This window comes from Staurois parvus, unplaced genomic scaffold (assembly GCF_062004578.1).
Source record: "Staurois parvus isolate SC_StPar_1 unplaced genomic scaffold, SC_StPar_1.0 ptg000254l, whole genome shotgun sequence".
Lineage (NCBI taxonomy): Eukaryota > Metazoa > Chordata > Amphibia > Anura > Ranidae > Staurois > Staurois parvus.
The window spans coordinates 1,625,422-1,646,288 of record NW_028318050.1 but is presented as its reverse complement, the minus strand read 5'-3'; the positions used below and the strand labels follow the sequence as shown (position 1 = coordinate 1,646,288).

Genomic DNA, 20,867 nt, shown 5'->3' with positions numbered 1-20,867 from the left:
CGCTCTGTACCGTCCGCCTCCACTGTTACCGACCTGGCCTGTTTGATTACGCTACGCACCACCTCTTCACATCTGACTCTCACCTGCTACTTGCCACTGGCAACTACCTCTACCACAGCTGGTTGTACTCAGGGGCCGCGACCTGGTCTCAGGCTGCTTCAAGTCCATCTTCACCATCAGGTGCTCTTTAGAAACAGCAGACTGAGGCTTAGACTCCGCGCCCTGTGGAATTCCGGCCTGTGGGTCGCTAGAGGCTACCGCCAGTCGGCTCCTGACAGCAGTGGGTCAGCAACAGATTCTGAGGAGAGAGTCCAAACAAAGATGTTTCGGAGATCTGAGGAGGAGAGAGTCCAAACAAAAAGGTTCAGGAGATCTGAGAAGGAGCAGGCATCCACCAGTAGCACAGTGGCGAGTACAAGCAGCGCAGAGCTCCCAGAAGATAGGCCAGGCATCCACCAGTAGCGCCAGGCACTAGTAGAAGGGTTTTCCATCCACAACGAGGTAGAGCCCATACCAGTCTCCCAGATGTACTTTTATATTCCATGTGGCTGCCTGCTAATTCAGCAGAACCTGCAATTCCCCCCCTTTACAGCACAGCCAGGCCCTCAGACACAAGCAGAAAAGGATACCCCAATTAGTTTTTTTTCATTCATTTTTTTACTAATGATCTGCTAAATTACATTGCGGAGCAGTGTAACTGTCAGGGTCCTGTTCATAGCAAAAGTCTTGGCGTTTCTGCCAATACTCTACATGGCCGCAGAAGGACACATCAGCCTCAGTCTGGTGCCAGACGGCCTTTATAAGGAGGTTCATCACTTCCTCTGGTTGCTGGATGATCTCTAGCTCCCCGTGGTTTGTTCCTGCTTCCTGTTACCTGCGACTTCCTGATTCTGACCTGGCTTGTACTTGGACCTGTCTGCTCTACTGACCCCCTGATCTGACCTCGGCTTGGCTAAAGGATACTCTCTCTCTCGCTCCTCCGTGCATGACCTTGGCTATCCCACCTGACTACGTCTGTTCTGTTCCCCACCCGGTACATGACCTTGGCTCGAACTGACTAACCAACAAACATCCAAATCCCAGAAGGCTTGCCTACCACGCACAGGCGCTTCCAGTCTGCAGACCTATCTCCGTGCACCAGCTGTGCTCCTGAGTGGACCACCAACCAGCACTCCTACAGGCGACCTGTGCAACTTTGGGCCTGACTCCCGCTGTCACACTCTCAGGGGAGTCAGGAACTTAGCCGCAAGGGAAGCCCTCTCTCCATTGTCCTCCATCACCAGGTATGTGATAGTATCATCCAGCCAGTATGTCCGAGGCCGAGAGAGGCGCGTCCGCACTAGAGGCCCTGTGCCAACAAATGACGGCACTTACCCAAGCAGTGAAGGATTTACAGCAGGGATACTTCCAGCTGGAAGGACGTCTTCACTCCCTCTTCACTTCCGTAGACCAGGTTCCCTCCGCCAGTTCCAACCCAGTTGCTGCACCTGCCAGTCAGTCTCCTGCCACCACTCCTGTTATTGCGTTACCACCTCCAGAACCCAGAGTTCCTACTCCAGAATGTTTTCTCGGGGATCGACATAAGTTCAGAGCTTTCAAGAATGCCTGTGAATTATACTTTGCTCTGCAACCCAGGACCTTTTTCTCTGGAAGCGGTCAAGGTCGGGTTCATCATCTCCCTGTTGTCTGAAGAACCTCAGTCTTGGGCACATGGTCTTCTGGAACAAAAGAGCCCAGCACTCAAATCAGTGAGTGAATTCTTTGAAGCCATGGTTGCCCTCTACGACAATCCCCAGAAGACCTCCACTGCTGAGTCCGCCCTCCATGCTCTACTACAAGGTCGGCGGCCTGTGGAGGACTACATAGTGGAGTTCCATAAATGGTCTGCAGTCACTGGTTGGAACGATGCAGCATTGAGGTATCCGTTCCGCCTAGGCCTGTCCGAGTCCTTCAAGGACGAGTTAGCTAGGGTGGAAGCTCCCTCCTCCTTGGAGAACCTTATCCTGCTCGCTACTCGGTTGACCTGGCGTCGACGGAAAAGACGAGCTGAGCATACTTAGACATTTCGGCCCACATGGATTCTGCCAAAAGTTCCAGGGCCAACGGCTCCAGCCCTCGCTCTGCAACCCATCAACAAGTTGGAGGTCGAACCTATGCAAATCGGCCTTCTCCAACCTGCCCTAACTCCGGAAGAAAGGCTATGCAGACAGCAAGGCAACCTCTGTCTCTACTGTGGGGCCACAGGCCACTTCCTGCGTCACTGCCCAGTGCGCCCAAGTAAGTCCAGCGAGCCGCATCCTTCATACCTTCAGCTATCCGGGACTTTAACTACGCATGTCATTCTCCCCATGTCATTGCAGGTGGCTGGAAGGGACGTCAAGTTGCGGGCAGTCGTTGACTCGGGAGCCTGTAGTTGTTTCTTAGATATCCAACTGGCCAAGGACTTACACATCCCTCTTCTGCCTAAGAGACAGAGACTTGAAGTCTTACTTGCGGATGGCACTACTCCGAGTTCCGGACCTGTTACCCTGGAAATCACTCCTATTCTTGCAACTACCGACTCTGGCCATCAGAAGTTTATTCGTTTTTACATAATCAGATCCCCCATGTTCCCAGTCATCCTAGGAATACCCTGGTTGCAAGCCCACAATTCTCAGATCGATTGACCCAAGATGGAAATCATCTTTTCTTCACAATATTGTCTGCAACACTGTGGTGCCCCTGCACCCACCAATTCTTCCATATGCCTCTCAGTCCGAACTTCACCAGAGGCCAGTCAACTCGTTCCCTCTACCTACCATGACTTCCTCGATTTGTTCGATAAAAAGAAGGCTGACACATTGCCTTCTCATCGGTCTTACGATTGCCCGATTGAGTTACTCCCAGGAACAGAAATACCATTTGGGCGAATTTTCCCTTTATCCAAACTTGAACTGGAAGCTCTCTGGCACTACCTAGACGAGAATCTCGCTAAAGGATTTATCCGCCCCTCTTCCTCTCCCGCCGGGGCTGGTATTTTCTTTGTAGAAAAAAAGGATCGATCTCTTAGACCTTGCATTGACTACAGGGAACTTGATGAAATCACCATCAAAAACCGGTATCCTCTTCCTCTGGTGCCCAAATTATTTCAGAGATTCCAAACGGCCCAAGTCGTCACTAAATTGGACTTATGAGGGGCCTACAATTTAGTCCGTATAAAAGAGGGGGACGAGTGGAAGACCGCCTTCCGAATACGATTTGGACATTTTGAATACTTAGTGATGCAGTTTGGGCTATGCAATGCCCCTGCTACATTACAACATTTTGTAAACAACATCTTTAGAGAATATCTAGACCTTTTTGTGATAGTCTACCTGGACGATATCCTAATCTTCTCTACCTCACTGGAACTCCATCGGGATCACGTTAGGAAAGTGCTAAACACTCTCAGGATGCGTGGCTTGTACGCCAAGGCTGAGAAGTGTGAGTTCGAGAAGCAGTCCATTCAGTTCCTGGGGCTCATAATTTCTACCGAGGGGATCTCCATGGACCCTCAGAAAGTATCTGCTATCCTGGATTGGCCTGCACCTACGGACAGGAAAGGGGTCCAAAGATTTGTGGGTTTCGCCAACTTTTACCGGAAATTTATTAAGGGCTTTTTTCGCAATTATTGCCCCCATCACTCAACTCACCCGCCAGCATACACGTTTCTGCTGGAGCCAGGAAGCTCAAAAAGCGTTTGAGCAATTAAAGGATCAATTTACCTCTGCTCCTCTATTACAGCATCCAGATCTAACACTCCCCTTCATCCTGGAGGTAGACGCGTCTGAAGTGGCTACATGAGCTGTGCTCTCCCAGCGCCAGGGCGCAAAGGCTCTGCTTCATCCAATAGCCTTTTGTTCCAGAAAACTGAGCCAAGCCGAGAGGAACTATGATGTGGAAGATAGGGAACTGTTGGCGAATAAAATAGCCTTCGAGGAATGGAGGTATCTCTTGGAAGGAGCCAGCCACCCAATCATGATCTTCACGGATCACAAAAATCTGGAGTATCTAAGGTCTGCCAAGCGCCTAAGACCTCGACAGGCTAGATGGGCTTTATACTTCTCCAGGTTTAACTTCCACATAACCTACCGCCCAGGATCCAAGAACAGGAAGGCAGATGCCCTTCCCTGCATGTTCCCGGACCGAGAGGAGCCTTCTCCCCCCAACACCATTTTGTCGGCCCAAAATTTTTTGCTGATCCAACCCAGCCTAAAGTTTGATCAAGGAAGCCTCTGCACTATGCCCTGAACCTGAACAAAATTCGCTTAGAAGGCAGGATGGTCTTCTGTGGCACAAGGGAAAAATCTTTGTACCCCAAGAAGTGAGGTCTCAAGTGTTAAGGGCTTTCCATGACCATCAACTGGCTGGACACTTTGGAGCCCGTAAGACAATGGAACTAATCCAGCGATCCTTCTGGTGGCCTAGCCTGAATCATGACTGTAGAGCTTATGTGAAGTCGTGCACACTGTGTCTACGGAACAAGGGAGACAAAGCCAAGACCTGGGGGTTGCTGAGGCCCCTGCCCATTCCTGATCGGCCCTGGGAGATGGTCGCAATGGACTTCATTGTGGATTTACCACCCGCAGAGGGGTTTACTACCATCCTGGTAGTAGTGGATCGGCTATCCAAGATGGCCCACTTTTTACCAACGGTGGGTACACCATCCGCACCAGAGACTGCACTAACCTTCATCAAAGAAATTGTCAGGTTACATGGTCTGCCCAGTAATATTGTCTCAGACCTAGGGGTGCAGTTTACGTCCAGGTTCTGGAGAGCCCTCTGCAAAGCCCTGAAGGTGGAACTCTGCCTATCGTCCGCTTACCATTCCCAGAGTAAAGGGCAAACGGCGCAAACAAACCAGACTTTGGAGCAATATTTACGGTTCTTCTCTGCCTTTTCTCAGGATGATTGGTCATCTCTACTCCCATTGGCAGAATTTGCCCATAACAACTCAGTCCATTCTGCCACAAACCAGTCACCATTTTGGGCCAATTATGGATTCCACCCTTCCTTTATACCTGACACCATTCCCGAAGCTTCAGTACCCGCAGTACAGGACAGACTCTCCATGCTACAGAACTGTAAAGTCCTCCGAGTCTATACTGAAATCCCAGGCTGATTATAAAAAACACTACGACAGGAAACAGAGAGGAAACCCTCCTCTGAAGATTGGAGACACAGTTTTTCTGTCAACTGCAAATCTAAACCTCCTGTGCCCATCACGTAAGTTGGGACCAAGGTACATTGGCCCTTTCCAGATCAAGAGAGAAATAAATCCTGTGGCATTTGAGCTGTCTCTTTCAGAATCATGCAAGATCCACCCAGTTTTCCACGTCTCCCTACTCAAGCCAGCTGTTCCTGATCCTTTTCCAGGGAGAGTAGAACCACCTCCTCCAACGATAACAGTTGGGGAGGAGACGGAATACGAGGATGAAGCAATTCTGGACTGCAGAAGGCGGGAAAGAGAAATCCAGTACCTGGTCAGATGGAAGGGGTACCCACTTGAAGAAAGTTCCTGGGAACCAAAAGGGAATATACATGCCCTCAGGCTTCTCCAAGAATTTCATTCCAAGTATCCTGAAAAGACTGCCCAGGTGGGCATCCGGAGGCTGCCCTTTAGGGGGGGCACTGTCAGGGTCCTGTCCACAGCAGAAGTCCTGGTGTTTCTGCCAATATTCTACATGGCCACAGAAGGACACATCAGCCTCAGTCTGGTGCCAGACGGCCTTTATAAGGAGGCTGATCACTTCCTCTGGTTGCTGGATGATCTCTAGCTCCCTGTGGTTTGTTCCTGTTTGCGGTTACGTGCGACTTCCTGATTCTGACCCGGCTTGTACTTGGACCTGTCTGCTCTACTGACCCCCTGATCTGACCTCGACTTGGCTAAAGGATACTCTCTCTCTTGCTCCTCCGTGCATGACCTCAGCTATCCCACCTGACTACGTCTGTTCTGTTCCCCACCCGGTGCCTGACCTTGGCTCGAACTAACTAACCAACAAACATCCGAATCCCGGAAGGCTTGCCTACCATGCACAGGCGCTTCCAGTCTGCATACCTATCTCCATGCACCAGCTGTGCTCCTGAGTGGACCACCAACCAGCACTCCTACAGGCGACCTGTGCAACTTTGGGCCTGACTCCCGCTGTCCCACTCTCAGGGGAGTCAGGAACTTAGCCGCAAGGGAAGTCCTCTCTCCATTGTCCTCCTTCACCTGATAGTAACCTGTATGCCAGCCAATATATAGCCAGCAATCCCAATTCATCGTATGCCCGCCTATTTGTGTGGAAACCCCTCACCATGGAAGAATTTAAAATTTTTCTTGGGCTTACTCTGAACATGGGACTGACAAAAAAAATGAAGTCCTTGCCTACTGGTCTACCCAACCTATACATCATATGCCAGTATATTCATCTTGTATGCCCAGAACACGCTATGAGATGACAATGAGGTTTTTGCATTTCAATAATAATAATAATAATAATAATACCCAGTACCTTCCTCAATATCATTCTGATTATGATAAGCTATTCAAAATTCGGCCACTAATCAACTTTTTTTGCTGTACCTTTACGGAAACGTTTACTCCTGACAAAAATATTTGTGTGGATGAATCCCTAGTCCACTTTACTGGAAGGCTTGGCATCAAACAGTACATCCCCAGTAAACGGTCCAAATATGAAGTAAAATTCTGCAAGGCATGTGACAGGGCCAGGGGATATACCTACAACTTCAAGATTTATGAGGGAAAGGACAGCCAGCTAGACCCCCCTGGATGTCCTACCTATATGGGGACAAGTGGCAAAATTGTTTGGCAGCTTATAGAACCGCTGTTTTAGAGGGGTTACCATTTGTATGTAGATAATTTCTACACAAGTCTCCCATTATTCCGCCATCTCTATCTGAAGAAAACTGTGGGACAGCACGGGCCAACCTCAAGGGCTTCCTACAACGACTGGTCACTACAAAATTAAAACTGGATGAAACAGCCAGTTTGCGGAATGAAGAGATCCTAGCCCTAAAGTGGAAAGATAAGAGATGTCTATACCCTTTCCTCAATTCTTGATGATACCTTTGTGGAACTTCAAACAAGACAAGGTCCCGTTCAGAAACCAAGATGCATACATGACTATAACCAGTTTATGGGGTGGGGTGGATATGAATGACCAGATGTTACAGCCATACTTAGCCACCAGGAGATCAATCTATTGGTATAAAAAGGTTACCATCTACTTGTTTCAGTTAGCCCCGTACAATTCTTATGTCATCTTTTGTAAGTGCACACAAAGATCCCTAACCTACCTGATGTATCAGAGGATATTGTTACAGCCCTTCTCTATCCACCTGGTCATACCCCTGAACAAATTCACTTTGATTCATTGACCAAACTCAATAAGAGGCATTTCCCCGATATCCTCCCTCTTGTCCAAACAGATCGCAAACCCCCAAAAATGTTGTTTATGTTCCAGTAACCAAATTCGCCATGACACCCGATACTACTGTCCCTAATGTCCTTCCCAGCCAGGGTTCTGTATTGGAGAGTGCTTCCGGATCTATCACACAACACTACACTATTAGTCAAGATATTTTCCATTCTCCACTATCGCCTATTTCTCTGTATGACCTGGACTGTTTATCAACAATGTCTCTGCTTGCCACCTGAACTGATCTTGGACTGTTTATTGATGAGGCCTCTGCCTGACGCTTGAACTATCAACCACGTTTCTGCCTTCCACGTGAATTGACATTGGCCTGTTAATCAACCGTGCTTTTTGCCTGCCTCCTGAACTGATCTTATGCCATTGTATTAGTTGGATTTGAGATAACACATGTATGTGAGGGCCTCCAGAATAGATTTTCTGAGTGGAGAAAACAAAGTTTTTGGTTTTCTCCGGGTTTTGTAATTCCCGCAAACAGGTCTTTTAGTCCAGAGGTTTCGAAGAGGTTGGGTGGGACGGAGCCTCTACCCCTGTGCAAGGCCCTAAGCCTGATAATTCTGCCTTATGCCAACTTACTGCCATCATGCCTCTGCCTTCCGCATGAGTTGACCACACCTCTGCCTGCTACCTGTACTATGGACCGTGTTCCTACCTACTACCAGGACTGATATTTTGACTATACTGACCATGTCTCTGCCTGGACAACTCATTTGGCTGTTGCTGGACCATGTCTCTGCCTGGACAACGCATTGGTCTTCCTGGACCAATGCTTTGGCTGTGCTGGCAATATTTCTGCCTGCTGCCTGTAGTGGCTATGGACAGTATTCCTTCCTGCTGCCTGGGCAGTTCCTTTCTCTGTCGCTGACCACGTCCCTGCTTGCTGCCTGGACCAATGCTCTCCTCTGGACAATTTCACTACTAAAACCACAGGTATTTTTTTTGTTTACCCTTTGCTCAGCAGAATGTATTTTTGGGGAGTAATTCTTGGTATGTACATGCTATGAGTTAGGAGTCTGAAGGTGCTACTAGGATGTTGGGCCTCTGAATGTGGCCAGGCTGTGGAAAAGTCTTACACATGTGATATCCCTATACTCAGGAGGAGTAGCAGAATGTATTTTGAGATTTTCATTGTCTTTTCACAGTTTCCGAAAACTTGTGGAAAAAAAAGACCTGTTCAAAAGATTCATTATGCCTCATAGAATATACATCGGGGGGTTTGCTTTCCAAAATGGGGTCATTTTGTGGGTAATTCCATTGTCCTTGTGCTAAAGGGCCTTCATAAATGTGATAGGTAGTCAGGAAATTAGATGTGTAATTTATGCCTCCAGAATGCCGGTAGGTGCTACTTGGATGTTGGGCCTCTGTATGTGGCCAGGCTGTGGACAAGCCTTACACGTGGTGTCCCCGTACTCAGGAGGAGCAGCAGTGTGAAGCTGTAAGTATGCATATGCTGTGTGAGAGGAATAACCTGTTAATATAACAATTGTGTGGAAAAAAACCTCAAATTTTATTTACTTTATTCATTTTACAAAGAATTGTGGAATAATCTCTCCATGCATCTTACTAAATACCTTGGGATGTCTACTTTCCAAAAAGGGGTCATTTGGGGGGTATTTGTACTGTCCTGGCTTGTTAGTGTCTCAAGACAAAAGTACATCAGGTGTGATCAGTAATCAGTTATTGGTTCCATAGCTTGTAGACTCTATAACTTCCACACAGACCAAATAATACACACCGATTGGGGTTATTTTTACCAAAGCAATGTAGAAGTATACATTGTGGCCCAAATTTATGAAAAAAATTACTTATTTGCAAAATTGTATAACAGAAATGAAGTGCAAGATTTTTTTTTTTTTAAATTTTCAGTATTTTTTAAATTTTATTTTAATTTTTTTATTAGAAATTTTTACCTAAAAATACAAGACATACCCATATGCAGTAGATAAACATTCTACAGTCATTGATAAAATTAGAAAAAAAAAATCATAAAAAGACCAGTGACTCAGTAACGTTTACATTTCAAATGTCAGAGCTTAGAGAGATCAGCTAAAGAACTTTCTACCAAAGTGAGGTGTTCACAGTATTTTTTAATTTATAGCACAAAAAATAGAAAAACCCAGTGCTAATTAAATACCACCAAAAGGAAGCTTTATTTGTGTGAAAAAAGGAACAAAATGTCAGTTGGGCGCAGCGTTGCATGATTGAGTAATTATCAATGAAAGTGTGAGAGCACTCAAAGCTGAAAATTGGTCAGGGCAGGAAGGGGGTGACAGTACCCGGTACTGAGGGGGGTAATATAGACAGACCCCTAATAGTGATCCCAGGATTGCTGGAACCCGCCGCATTGTGAGATTTGTAATTATTATTATACAGGATTTATAGCGACAACAGTTTGCTCAGCGCTTTACAATATAACAGGAGACAATACGGAAACAATACAGTTCAATACAAGAGGGATAGGAGGGCCTGATCCTGGGAGCTTACAGTCTAGGAGGGAGGGGCTGGTGGTACAAAAGGTAATAACTGTGGGGGATGGACTGGTAGGAGGAATAGAAGATTCCATTATTAGCTGAAGGCAGCATAGGCTTCCCTGAAGAGATCAGTTTTCAGAGATCGCCTAAAAGTGGGAAGAGTAGGTGATAGCCTGATAGCTTGGGGTAGAGAGTTCCAGAGGATGGGGAGGCTCTGGAAAAGTTATTGAGACGAGCATGGAAGGAATAGACAAAGAAGCCAGAGAGCAGGAGGTCTTGCGAGGAGTGGGGTGTAAGGTTTGGGTGATATTTGGAGACAAGATTGGTGATGTAATTTGGGGCGGAGTTATAAATGGTTTTATATGTTATTGTTAATGTTTGAAATTTTGTTTGTTGGGCAATGGGAAGCCAGTGGAGGACAATAGAGGGATAGGCAGAGAGGGATGGAGGCCAGTGGAGGGATTGGCAGAGAGGGGTGGAGGCCAGTGGAGGGATTGGCAGAGAGGGGCGGAGGCCAGTGGAGGGATTGGCAGAGAGGGATGGAGGCCAGTGGAGGAATTGGCAGAGAGGGATGGAGGCCAGTGGAGGGATTGGCAGAGAGGGGTGGCGGCCAGTGGAGGGATTGGCAGAGAGGGGTGGAGGCCAGTGGAGGGATTGGCAGAGAGGGGTGGAGGCCAGTGGAGGGATTGGCAGAGAGGGGTGGAGGCCAGTGAAGGGATTGGCAGAGAGGGGTGGAGGCCAGTGAAGGGATTGGCAGAGAGGGGTGGAGGCCAGTGGAGGAATTGGTAGAGAGGGGTGGAGGACAATAGAGGGATAGGCAGAGAGGGATGGAGGCCAGTGGAGGGATTGGCAGAGAGGGGTGGAGGCCAGTGGAGGAATTGGTAGAGAGGGGTGGAGGACATGCGATGAGGTCGGCCAATGAGGAGGGAGTTACAATAGTCAAGGCAAGAAATAACCAGGGAGTGAATACGTTGCTTAGTGGTTTCCGAGGTTAAGAACGGATGTATCCGTTGCGGAGGTGAAGTCTACAAGATTTGGACAGTGATTGGATTTGGGGCTGAAAGGACAGATGGGAGTCTAGGATTACACCTAGTACCTGGCATGAGGGGAGGGACTGAGGATGGTGTTATTGATTTGATGGAGAAGTCGGGGGAGGGGGCAGGGGCTGGTTCTGGATTTAGTGTAATGTACAATCATTTCTCTTGTTGCTGTTATCTAATGATTATTGTTTTGTATCTTTCATTATATAGAGGTATCTTCCAGGATCTCACACAGTTGGGATCTTTTCAAGGTCATCAGAGAGTGACTATAAATGGCTTATCAACCGACTAAAATGGGAGCACTTCTATATCAATATAATAACCGTCCTTCCTCACTACATCTCCAACAATGGCGGGCGGCAGTTCAGGGAGGCCGTCTCTCGGTGCACGTTCGGTATTTTGTATCACACCAAGAAAAGAGGACGAATCAACATTGTGGACGTCACCGGCTCTGTATATGATGAGGAGCTGAGATATCTGTGTGAACACCTAGGTAAGAGGTCATCATATATGTGGCTGATTCATAACACAGACGGCTACATGGGCTGATGTTCCATCATGTATGATTCGGGTAGTAGGGTTTATCACTGCCCATCCCCCACACACAATCATGGCCAAACATCTTGTCCCCCCCCCGGCGTTTGTCAGATAACGCCCCACTTCACCCAGAAAATTGCTGCAATGACAAATGTTCCGGCATTCTGGTGTCATTTCTTGTGTTTGTATTGTATGACACCAAAAAGTGGAGAAACAACAAGCCAAAACTGACACAAAACTACAAAAATGGACCCCAAACATCCTACTACACCTCCTACTACCCCAACTACTACACCTCCTACTACCCCAACTACTACTATTCCTACTACACCTCCTACTACCCCAACTATTACTATTCCTTCTACACCTCCTACTACCCCAACTACTACTATTCCTACTACACCTCCTACTACCCCAACTATTATTATTCCTACTACCCCTCCTACTACCCCAACTACTACTATTCCTACTGCACCTCCTACTACCCCAACTACTACTATTCCTACCACACCTCCAACTACCCCAACTACTACTATTCCTACTACACCTCCTACTACCCCAACTATTATTATTCCTACTACACCTATCATCCCAATTACTACTATCTCTACTACACCTCTTACTACCCCAACTACTACTATTCCTACTACCCCAACCACTAGTATTCCTACTACACCTCCTACTACCCCAACTACTACTATTCCTACTACACCTCCTACTACCTCTACTACTACTATTCCTACTACACCTCCTACTACCCCAACTACTACTATTAATACTACACCTCCTATTACCCCAACTACTACTATTCCTACTACAGCTCCTACTACCCCAACTACTACTATTCCTACTATACCTCCTATTACCCCAACTACTACTATTCCTACTACACCTCCTACTACCCCAACTATTATTATTCCTACTACACCTCCTACTACCCCAACTACTACTATTCCTACTATCCCAACCACTACTATTCCTACTACGCCTCCTACTACACCTCCTCCTACCCCAACTATTATTATTCCTACTACACCTCCAACTACTACTATTCCTACTACATCTCCTACTACCCCAACTATTATTATTCCTACTACACCTCCTACTACCCCAACTACTACTATTCCTACTACACCTCCTACTACCCCAACTACTACTATTCCTACTACACCGCCTACTACCACAACTATTATTATTCCTACTACACCTCCTATTACCCCAACTACTACTATTCCTACCACACCTCCTACTACCCCAACTACTACTATTCCTACTACACATCCTACTACTCCAACTACTACTATTCCCACTACACCTCCTACTACATCTCCTACTACCCCAACTATTATTATTCCTACTACACCTCCTACTACCCCAACTACTACTATTCCTACTACCCCAACCACTACTATTCCTACTACGCCTCCTACTACCCCAACCACTACTATTCCTACTACGCCTCCTACTACCCCAACTGCTACTATTCCTACTACACCTCCTACTACAATTATTATTATTATACAGGATTTATATAGCACCAACAGTTTGTTCAGCGCTTTACACTATAGTTGGAGACAATACAGTAACAATACAGTTCAATACAAGAGGGATTTGAGGGCCCTGATCCTTGTAGCTTACAATCTAGGAGGGAGGGGTTAGTGGTACAAAAGGTAAAACTGTGGAGGATGGAGTGTTTGGAAGAGTAGAGGATTCCAGTATTAGCAGAGGGCGGGATAGGCTTCCTTGAAGAGAAAGGTTTTCAATGATTGCCTAAAGGTAGGTAGAGTAGATGATAGTCTGAAAGATTGAGGTAGAGAGTTCCAGAGGATGGGTGACGCCCTGGAGAAGTCTTAGAGACGAGCATGGGAGGAGGAGATAAGGGAGCTAGAGAGTATTGAATAAAAATATATAGTATATCGTATATCTTCTTCTTATGTGATAATAGTGATAAAAAAGTGTCCAAAAAATGATTTAGTCCTTCAAATACTTCCAATGCTTTCCACAATGATATACCCTCAAAAAAAAGAAATATTACAGTGTATTATCTTTTAAACACATAAAAATAAGTGACAACACTCAAGTGAATAGCCAAATAAGATTGATAATTAGTGTAACAAGTGAACACAGTGAAAAAGCGTGAATCCAAACAGTGAAAGACACTGTGTATGTGAATCACTCTTCAGTGCTCCAAAACAAACCAACACTGTGACACTTCTAATTGCAGTAAGGAATGAGCCATGATGTTCCATATCTCCATATACCAGGCACCATATGGGTATAAACATATGAGGGACAGAATAGTGTGATACCGCCAGAAATATGCCAATAAAAGAACTTTATTCAAATTGCTCACCCAGGAAACATCCAGGGACAAATAGATAAGGGACTTCCCTTTAAGGGAAGTGACGTCAAGACGTACACGGGCACCAGAAGTTGACCGGCGCCATTTTGGAAAAGGGAAAAGACTATCTATTTGTCCCTGGATGTTTCCTGGATGGCAGCAAGGCTACTGCACAGTATTTAAGCGGTATTAAAGTTTGAATAATGTGAGCAATTTGAATAAAGTTCTTTTATTGGCATATTTCTGGCGGTATCACACTATTCTGTTCCGCATATGTTTATATCCATATGGTGCCTGGTATATGGAGACATGGAACATCATGGCTTATGGACCTAGATAGTGCCTTGAATACAGTGTAACCTTGGGAAGGTCCACAGGAGCGCCGTCTCCCACCAGATATTATATGATATTGAAAGCAAGTTTATTGGATTATTGGTAAGGGTATGCGTTCCTTACTGCAATTAGAAGTGTCACAGTGTTGGTTTGTTTTGGAGCACTGAAGAGTGATTCACATACACAGTGTCCTTCACTGTTTGGATTCACGATTTTTCACTGTGTTCACTTGTTACACTAATTATCAATCTTATTTGGTTATTCACTTGAGTGCTGTCACTTATTTTTATGTGTTTAAAAGATAATACACTGTAATATTTCTTTTTTTGAGGGTATATCATCGTGGAAAGCATTGGAAGTATTTGAAGGACTATATAATTTTTTGGACACTTTTTTGATCATTATTATCACATAAGAAGAAGATATAGGATATACTATATATTTTTATTCAATGTGTGGACTGATAGGATTTTTGTTTTTATATTGTAAGGACACTGTTCTGGAATATTATTTATTTTTGGCACTTTTCATTTATTTAATCACAATTGTACATCTTCAAGGGTGAAGGTGTTGTTGGTGCTGTGGGGGTTAAATTTATTAGTTTAAGGAAGTGGTTTTATTATATATTAGTCCCAAAACATCACTGCTCTAGAGGAGATCTGCATGGAGGATGGGCCAACATACCAGCAACAGTGTGTGCCAACCTTGTGAAGACTTCCAGGAAACGTCTGACCTCTGTCATTGCCAACAAAGGATATATAACAAAGTATTGACATGAACTTTTGATATTGACCAAATACTTATTTTCCACCATAATTTGCAAATAAATTCTTTCCAAATCAGCCAATGTGATTGTCTGGATTATTTTTCTCATTTTGTCTCTCATAGTTGAGGTCTCCCTATGATGCCAATACAGGCCTCTCTCATCTTTTTTAAGTGGGAGAACTTGCACAATTGCTGGCTGACTACATACTTTTTTGCCCCACTGTATGTTATTGTTAGTGTTTTGAATTTTATCCGTTGGGCAACTGGGAGCCAGTGGAGGGATTGGCAGAGAGGGGTGGAGGCCAGTGGAGGGATTGGCAGAGAGGGGTGGAGGCCAGTGGAGGGATTGGCAGAGAGGGGTGGCAGATACAGAACGGTTAATAAGGTGGATGAGTCTGGCAGCAGCATTCATGATAGACTGAAAAGGGGATAGCCTGTGATGAGGTCGGCCAATGAGGAGGGAGTTACAATAGTCAAGGCGAGAGATAACAAGGGAGTGAATAAATTGCTTAGTGGTCTGAGGTTAGGAACAGGCGTATCTTGGAGATGTTGCAGAGGTGAAGTCTACAAGATTTGGACAGTGATTGGATTTGGGGCTGAAAGGACAGATGGGAGTCTAGGGTTACACCTAGTACCCTGGCATGAGGGGAGGGACTGATGATTGTGTTATTGATCTTGATGGAGAAGTCAGGGAAGGGGGCAGGGGCTGGGGGGAATACTAAGAGCTCAGATTTGGAAAGATTGAGTTTGAGGAAGTGGAGTGACATCCATGCCGATATGTCGCTTAGTAGGCTAGCGATGCGAGAGGAGACTGAAGGGGTGAGGTGAGGGGTAGACAGATTTGTGTGTCATCAGCATAGAGATGGTAATTGAAGCCATGGGAGTTTATCAAGTGACCAAGGGAGGAGGTGTAGATGGAGAAGAGAAGGGGTCCAAGGACAGAACCTTGAGGGACCCCTACAGAGAGGGGGAGTGAAGAGGAGGTGGCAGCATTAAAGGTAACACTGAAGGAGCGCTGCGATAGGTAGGAGGAGAACCAGGAGAGAGCAGAGTCTCTGAGGCCAAGAGAGTGGAGTTTTTTGAGGAGGAGGGGATGAACAACCGTGTCAAAAGCCACGGAGAGGTCGAGTAGTAGGAGTATTGAATAGTGGCCGTTGGTTTTTCCAGTTAGTAGATCATTAGTGGGTTTTAGTATGGCAGTTTCAGTGGAGTGTAGGGGGCGAAATCCAGACTGTAAAGGGTCGAGAAGGTTGTCAATGACTATTCCTACTATACCTCCTACTACCCCAACTACTACTATTCCTACTACACCTCCTACTACCCCAACTACTACTATTCCTACTACACTTCCTACTACCCCAAATACTACTATTCCTACTACACTTCCTACTTTCTCTGCTGCCGCACTCATCCCATGTAAATATTCTTCCATGGATGTCTGTATTGGATGTAACGTGATGTCTTTATACACAGGGAAGGAGAATGTGATTGTGGTTGTTGATGATCTGGAGGACGCCAGTAGTAAGGAGAAGGCCCGGATCCTGGAGGCACAGCCCAGTATTGGACGTTTAGCCAAGGATCTCTTTCTATTCAAAGAAGTTGAAAAACAAAACAAAATATAGCCCATTGTAAAGTAACACAGAGGACATAACACGCAGCGCACACATACACTGTTGTTGGAAATGTATTTGTCCATTCATTAGGAAAGATGGAATATTACCTCAATACTGTACTAATTAGTGATGGTCTGAACACCCCCGTTTGGTCTGTGGTCGAACATTCGAACCTACAGAACGTTCAACCGCGAACTTTGAACACGAACCGAACACCCGAGTGGTATCTTCCTGCATCTGAGTATGTGGTGATATCCCGCTCAGCTCCTACAATCCAGCATGAGTTCTATGATGAAGTCTATGATTTTAGTAGTGAGACCTTCATTCATGTTCCAGCTGTCGGTGGGGTTCCACTCTGTCAGCTTAATGGAAAATGAATTGTCAGCATTGTCTGACAAACAAAATTTAAAAAAAAAATGCATTGGGCCCCCCCCCTCCCATCCATACCAAGCCCTTCTGGCCTGGTATGGATATTGAGGGGAACCCCCATGCCAAATTCTTTTTTTAAATGGTATGGGGACCCCCCCAAAATCCATACCAGACCCTTATCTGAGCATGCAGCCTGGCAAGTGAGGAAAGGGGGGGGGGGCGATTGAGCTCCCCCCCTCCTGAACCATACCAGGCAACGTGCCCTCAACATGGGGGGTGCTTTAGGACAGGGGTGGCCCTCCCCCCAAAGCACCTTGTCCCCATGTTGATGGGGGCAAGGGTCTCATCTGGCCAGGGCTGTGGGGGTCTGTGGGCGGTAGGCTTATCGGAATCTGGAAGCCCCCTTTAACAATGGGGCCCCCTGATCCCGCCCCCCCGTGTGAATGAGTATGTGCTACATGGTAGTAAAAAATGACAGGAGACAATCTCTGACAAGTCCTTTAATAAAAATAAGAATTAAACTATGTGCTCTGAAGTAGATCCAATATCAATCATGATGCCCGCCCACCGCTACCCGAAAAGACCCCCCCTGCAACACTGGCTCCCGGCCTCTGACAGCTGCGCCCCTAATGACAGTTCTTATATACATCACAAGGGGGCAGAATCACCCCAGCCCCGCCCCTGTTATAGAGTTATTATGCAAAAACTGTGACCCTACTTGCATATGGTAATATTGCATCGCCTCATACTTCCTGTTTCCTGTTCTGTGCTGACCTGGATGTAGTTCTGTGTACAACATGATTCCTCACACCAGCATCTTGTGTTGTCTGCATTCCTGTACATGAAATAGCCCCCTCCTGGCATTACCCTATTCTGTGATTGGCCAAAGCATTGCACCTGCCCTATGGTCAGGTGCAGTGCTTTGACCAATCACAATGCACAGTCAGGGCGCAGTGCATTGTGGGGTGCGGCGGGTGAATGTCCCACCGAATGGCTTATGTTCTTGTTCATGTTCGACTCACACATGCAGCCCATCCCTAGTAGCTGAGCTCCAGGGACAACACGTTCCAATTTATATATATTCCTCAGTAACAACAAAAATATATCTTGATATATCCACTTTATGTGCACCAAATGCCTTTACAAACCCGGATATTATATTGTAAACGTAGCAGTGACATCACTGCACTGTATATAGCTTGTGCAGCAAGCAGAGTTGTGGGAGGGGCCAAGCAGACTGCCTGAAGAGAAGTACAGGAGGGGGCGGAGACAAGACAAGTCCCCCCTGTACAAGGAGAGGGAGCAGCAGTGAGCGGTCTTTACTCCAGGAAGTCTCCCCCTGGATGACGGCACAGATCTGGAGGAAGTACACAAAGATCCCCGAGATTCAGGAAGAAGACACGAGGAATGGATGGAGATTTGCTGATCCTGAAATTCAGCTTTCACTGCGGACAGTACATGAACATGTCACATTATAAACCTCCAGAGAGGAGTCAGGTCTGCCAGGGGTCCAAGTACCTACCAGACGTGTGCAGAACAATCGGGTTTGGTTTCCTTTCAATTCGTTATTCAAATCATTTTGTTTTGTTAAATTTGTTTACCGTATTTTCCGGCGTATAAGGCGACTGGGTGTATAAGACGACCCCCTAATTTTCCAGCTAAAACATAGGTTTTGGGCTATACTCGCCGTATAAGACTACCCCCCTTTCAGAGGCAACACCATTTAAAAACATCAGATTTTTTTATTGAAATGGTTATGACTTACCGGTACTTAAAATCCTTCACAATCCTCATGTTCATCCTCTGGCATCATAAGTTCATGAATGACATCTTGTGATACATTTGTAAGACATCATCATACGGATCAAATTCCAAATCAGATGGTTACCGCTGGATGTGCGGTAATACGGCAGCTTCGGCTACATACAGTATACGGTATATATACAGCCCGCTGGATGTGCGGTAATACGGCAGCTTCGGCTACATACAGTATACATTATATATACAGCCCGCTGGATGTGCGGTAATACGGTAGCTTCGGCTACATACAGTATACAGTATATATACAGCCCGCTGGATGTGCGGTAATACAGCAGCTTCGGTTACATACAGTATACGGTATATATACAGCCCGCTGGATGTACGGTAATACGGCAGCTTCGGCTACATACAGTATACGGTATATATACAGCCCGCTGGATGTGCGGTAATACGGCAGCTTCGGCTACATACGGTATACGGTATATATACAGCCCGCTGGATGTGCGGTAATACGGCAGCTTCGGCTACATACGGTATACGGTATATATACAGTCCGCTGGATGTGCGGTAATACGGCAGCTTCGGCTACATACAGTATACGGTATATATACAGCCCGCTGGATGTGCGGTAATACGGCAGCTTCGGTTACATACGGTATACGGTATATATACAGCCCTCTGGATGTGCGGTAATACGGCAGCTTCGGTTACATACAGTATACGGTATATATACAGCCCGCTGGATGTGCGGTAATACGGCAGCTTCGGTTACATACGGTATACGGTATATATACAGCCCGCTGGATGTGCGGTAATACGGTAGCTTCGGCTACATACAGTATACGGTATATATACAGCCCGCTGGATGTGCAGTAATACGGCAGCTTCGGCTACATACAGTATACGGTATATATACAGCCCGCTGGATGTGCAGTAATACGGTAGCTTCGGCTACATACAGTATACGGTATATATACGGCCCGCTGGATGTGCGGTAATACGGCAGCTTCGGCTACATACAGTATACGGTATATATACAGCCCGCTGGATGTGCAGTAATACGGCAGCTTCGGCTACATACAGTATACAGTATATATACAGCCCGCTGGATGTGCGGTAATACGGCAGCTTCGGCTACATACAGTATACATTATATATACAGCCCGCTGGATGTGCGGTAATACGGTAGCTTCGGCTACATACAGTATACAGTATATATACAGCCCGCTGGATGTGCGGTAATACAGCAGCTTCGGTTACATACAGTATACGGTATATATACAGCCCGCTGGATGTACGGTAATACGGCAGCTTCGGCTACATACAGTATACGGTATATATACAGCCCGCTGGATGTGCGGTAATACGGCAGCTTCGGCTACATACGGTATACGGTATATATACAGCCCGCTGGATGTGCGGTAATACGGCAGCTTCGGCTACATACGGTATACGGTATATATACAGTCCGCTGGATGTGCGGTAATACGGCAGCTTCGGCTACATACAGTATACGGTATATATACAGCCCGCTGGATGTGCGGTAATACGGCAGCTTCGGTTACATACGGTATACGGTATATATACAGCCCTCTGGATGTGCGGTAATACGGCAGCTTCGGTTACATACAGTATACGGTATATATACAGCCCGCTGGATGTGCGGTAATACGGCAGCTTCGGTTACATACGGTATACGGTATATATACAGCCCGCTGGATGTGCGGTAATACGGTAGCTTCGGCTACATACAGTATACGGTATATATACAGCCCGCTGGATGTGCAGTAATACGGCAGCTTCGGCTACATACAGTATACGGTATATATACAGCCCGCTGGATGTGCAGTAATACGGTAGCTTCGGCTACATACAGTATACGGTATATATACGGCCCGCTGGATGTGCGGTAATACGGCAGCTTCGGCTACATACAGTATACGGTATATATACAGCCCGCTGGATGTGCAGTAATACGGCAGCTTCGGCTACATACAGTATACAGTATATATACAGCCCGCTGGATGTGCGGTAATACGGTAGCTTCGGCTACACACAGTATACACTGGGCCAATCACGGCGAGCGATGTATTCTACTAATGAATACAAAGCCTGCTCGGATTGGCTGAGGTTGTGACATCATCAGCCCACCTCTCTGCCAATCCGAGCAGGCTTTGTAT

At 46.3% G+C, this 20,867-nt stretch overlaps 1 protein-coding gene across 1 annotated transcript in view; it reads left to right on the top strand.

The window, feature by feature from the left end:
* LOC149459574 (uncharacterized) overlaps positions 1–18,518 on the top strand; it is a 123,048-nt gene extending 104,530 nt beyond the window's left edge. Inside the window, exons 9-10 of the mRNA XM_089680939.1 lie at positions 11,179–11,461; positions 16,418–18,518. Of these exons, the coding sequence (XP_089537065.1) occupies positions 11,179–11,461; positions 16,418–16,566 (432 nt within the window). The 3' untranslated portion in view covers positions 16,567–18,518. The remainder of the gene's footprint in view (positions 1–11,178; positions 11,462–16,417) is intronic.
* The last annotated feature ends 2,349 nt before the right edge of the window (positions 18,519–20,867 follow it).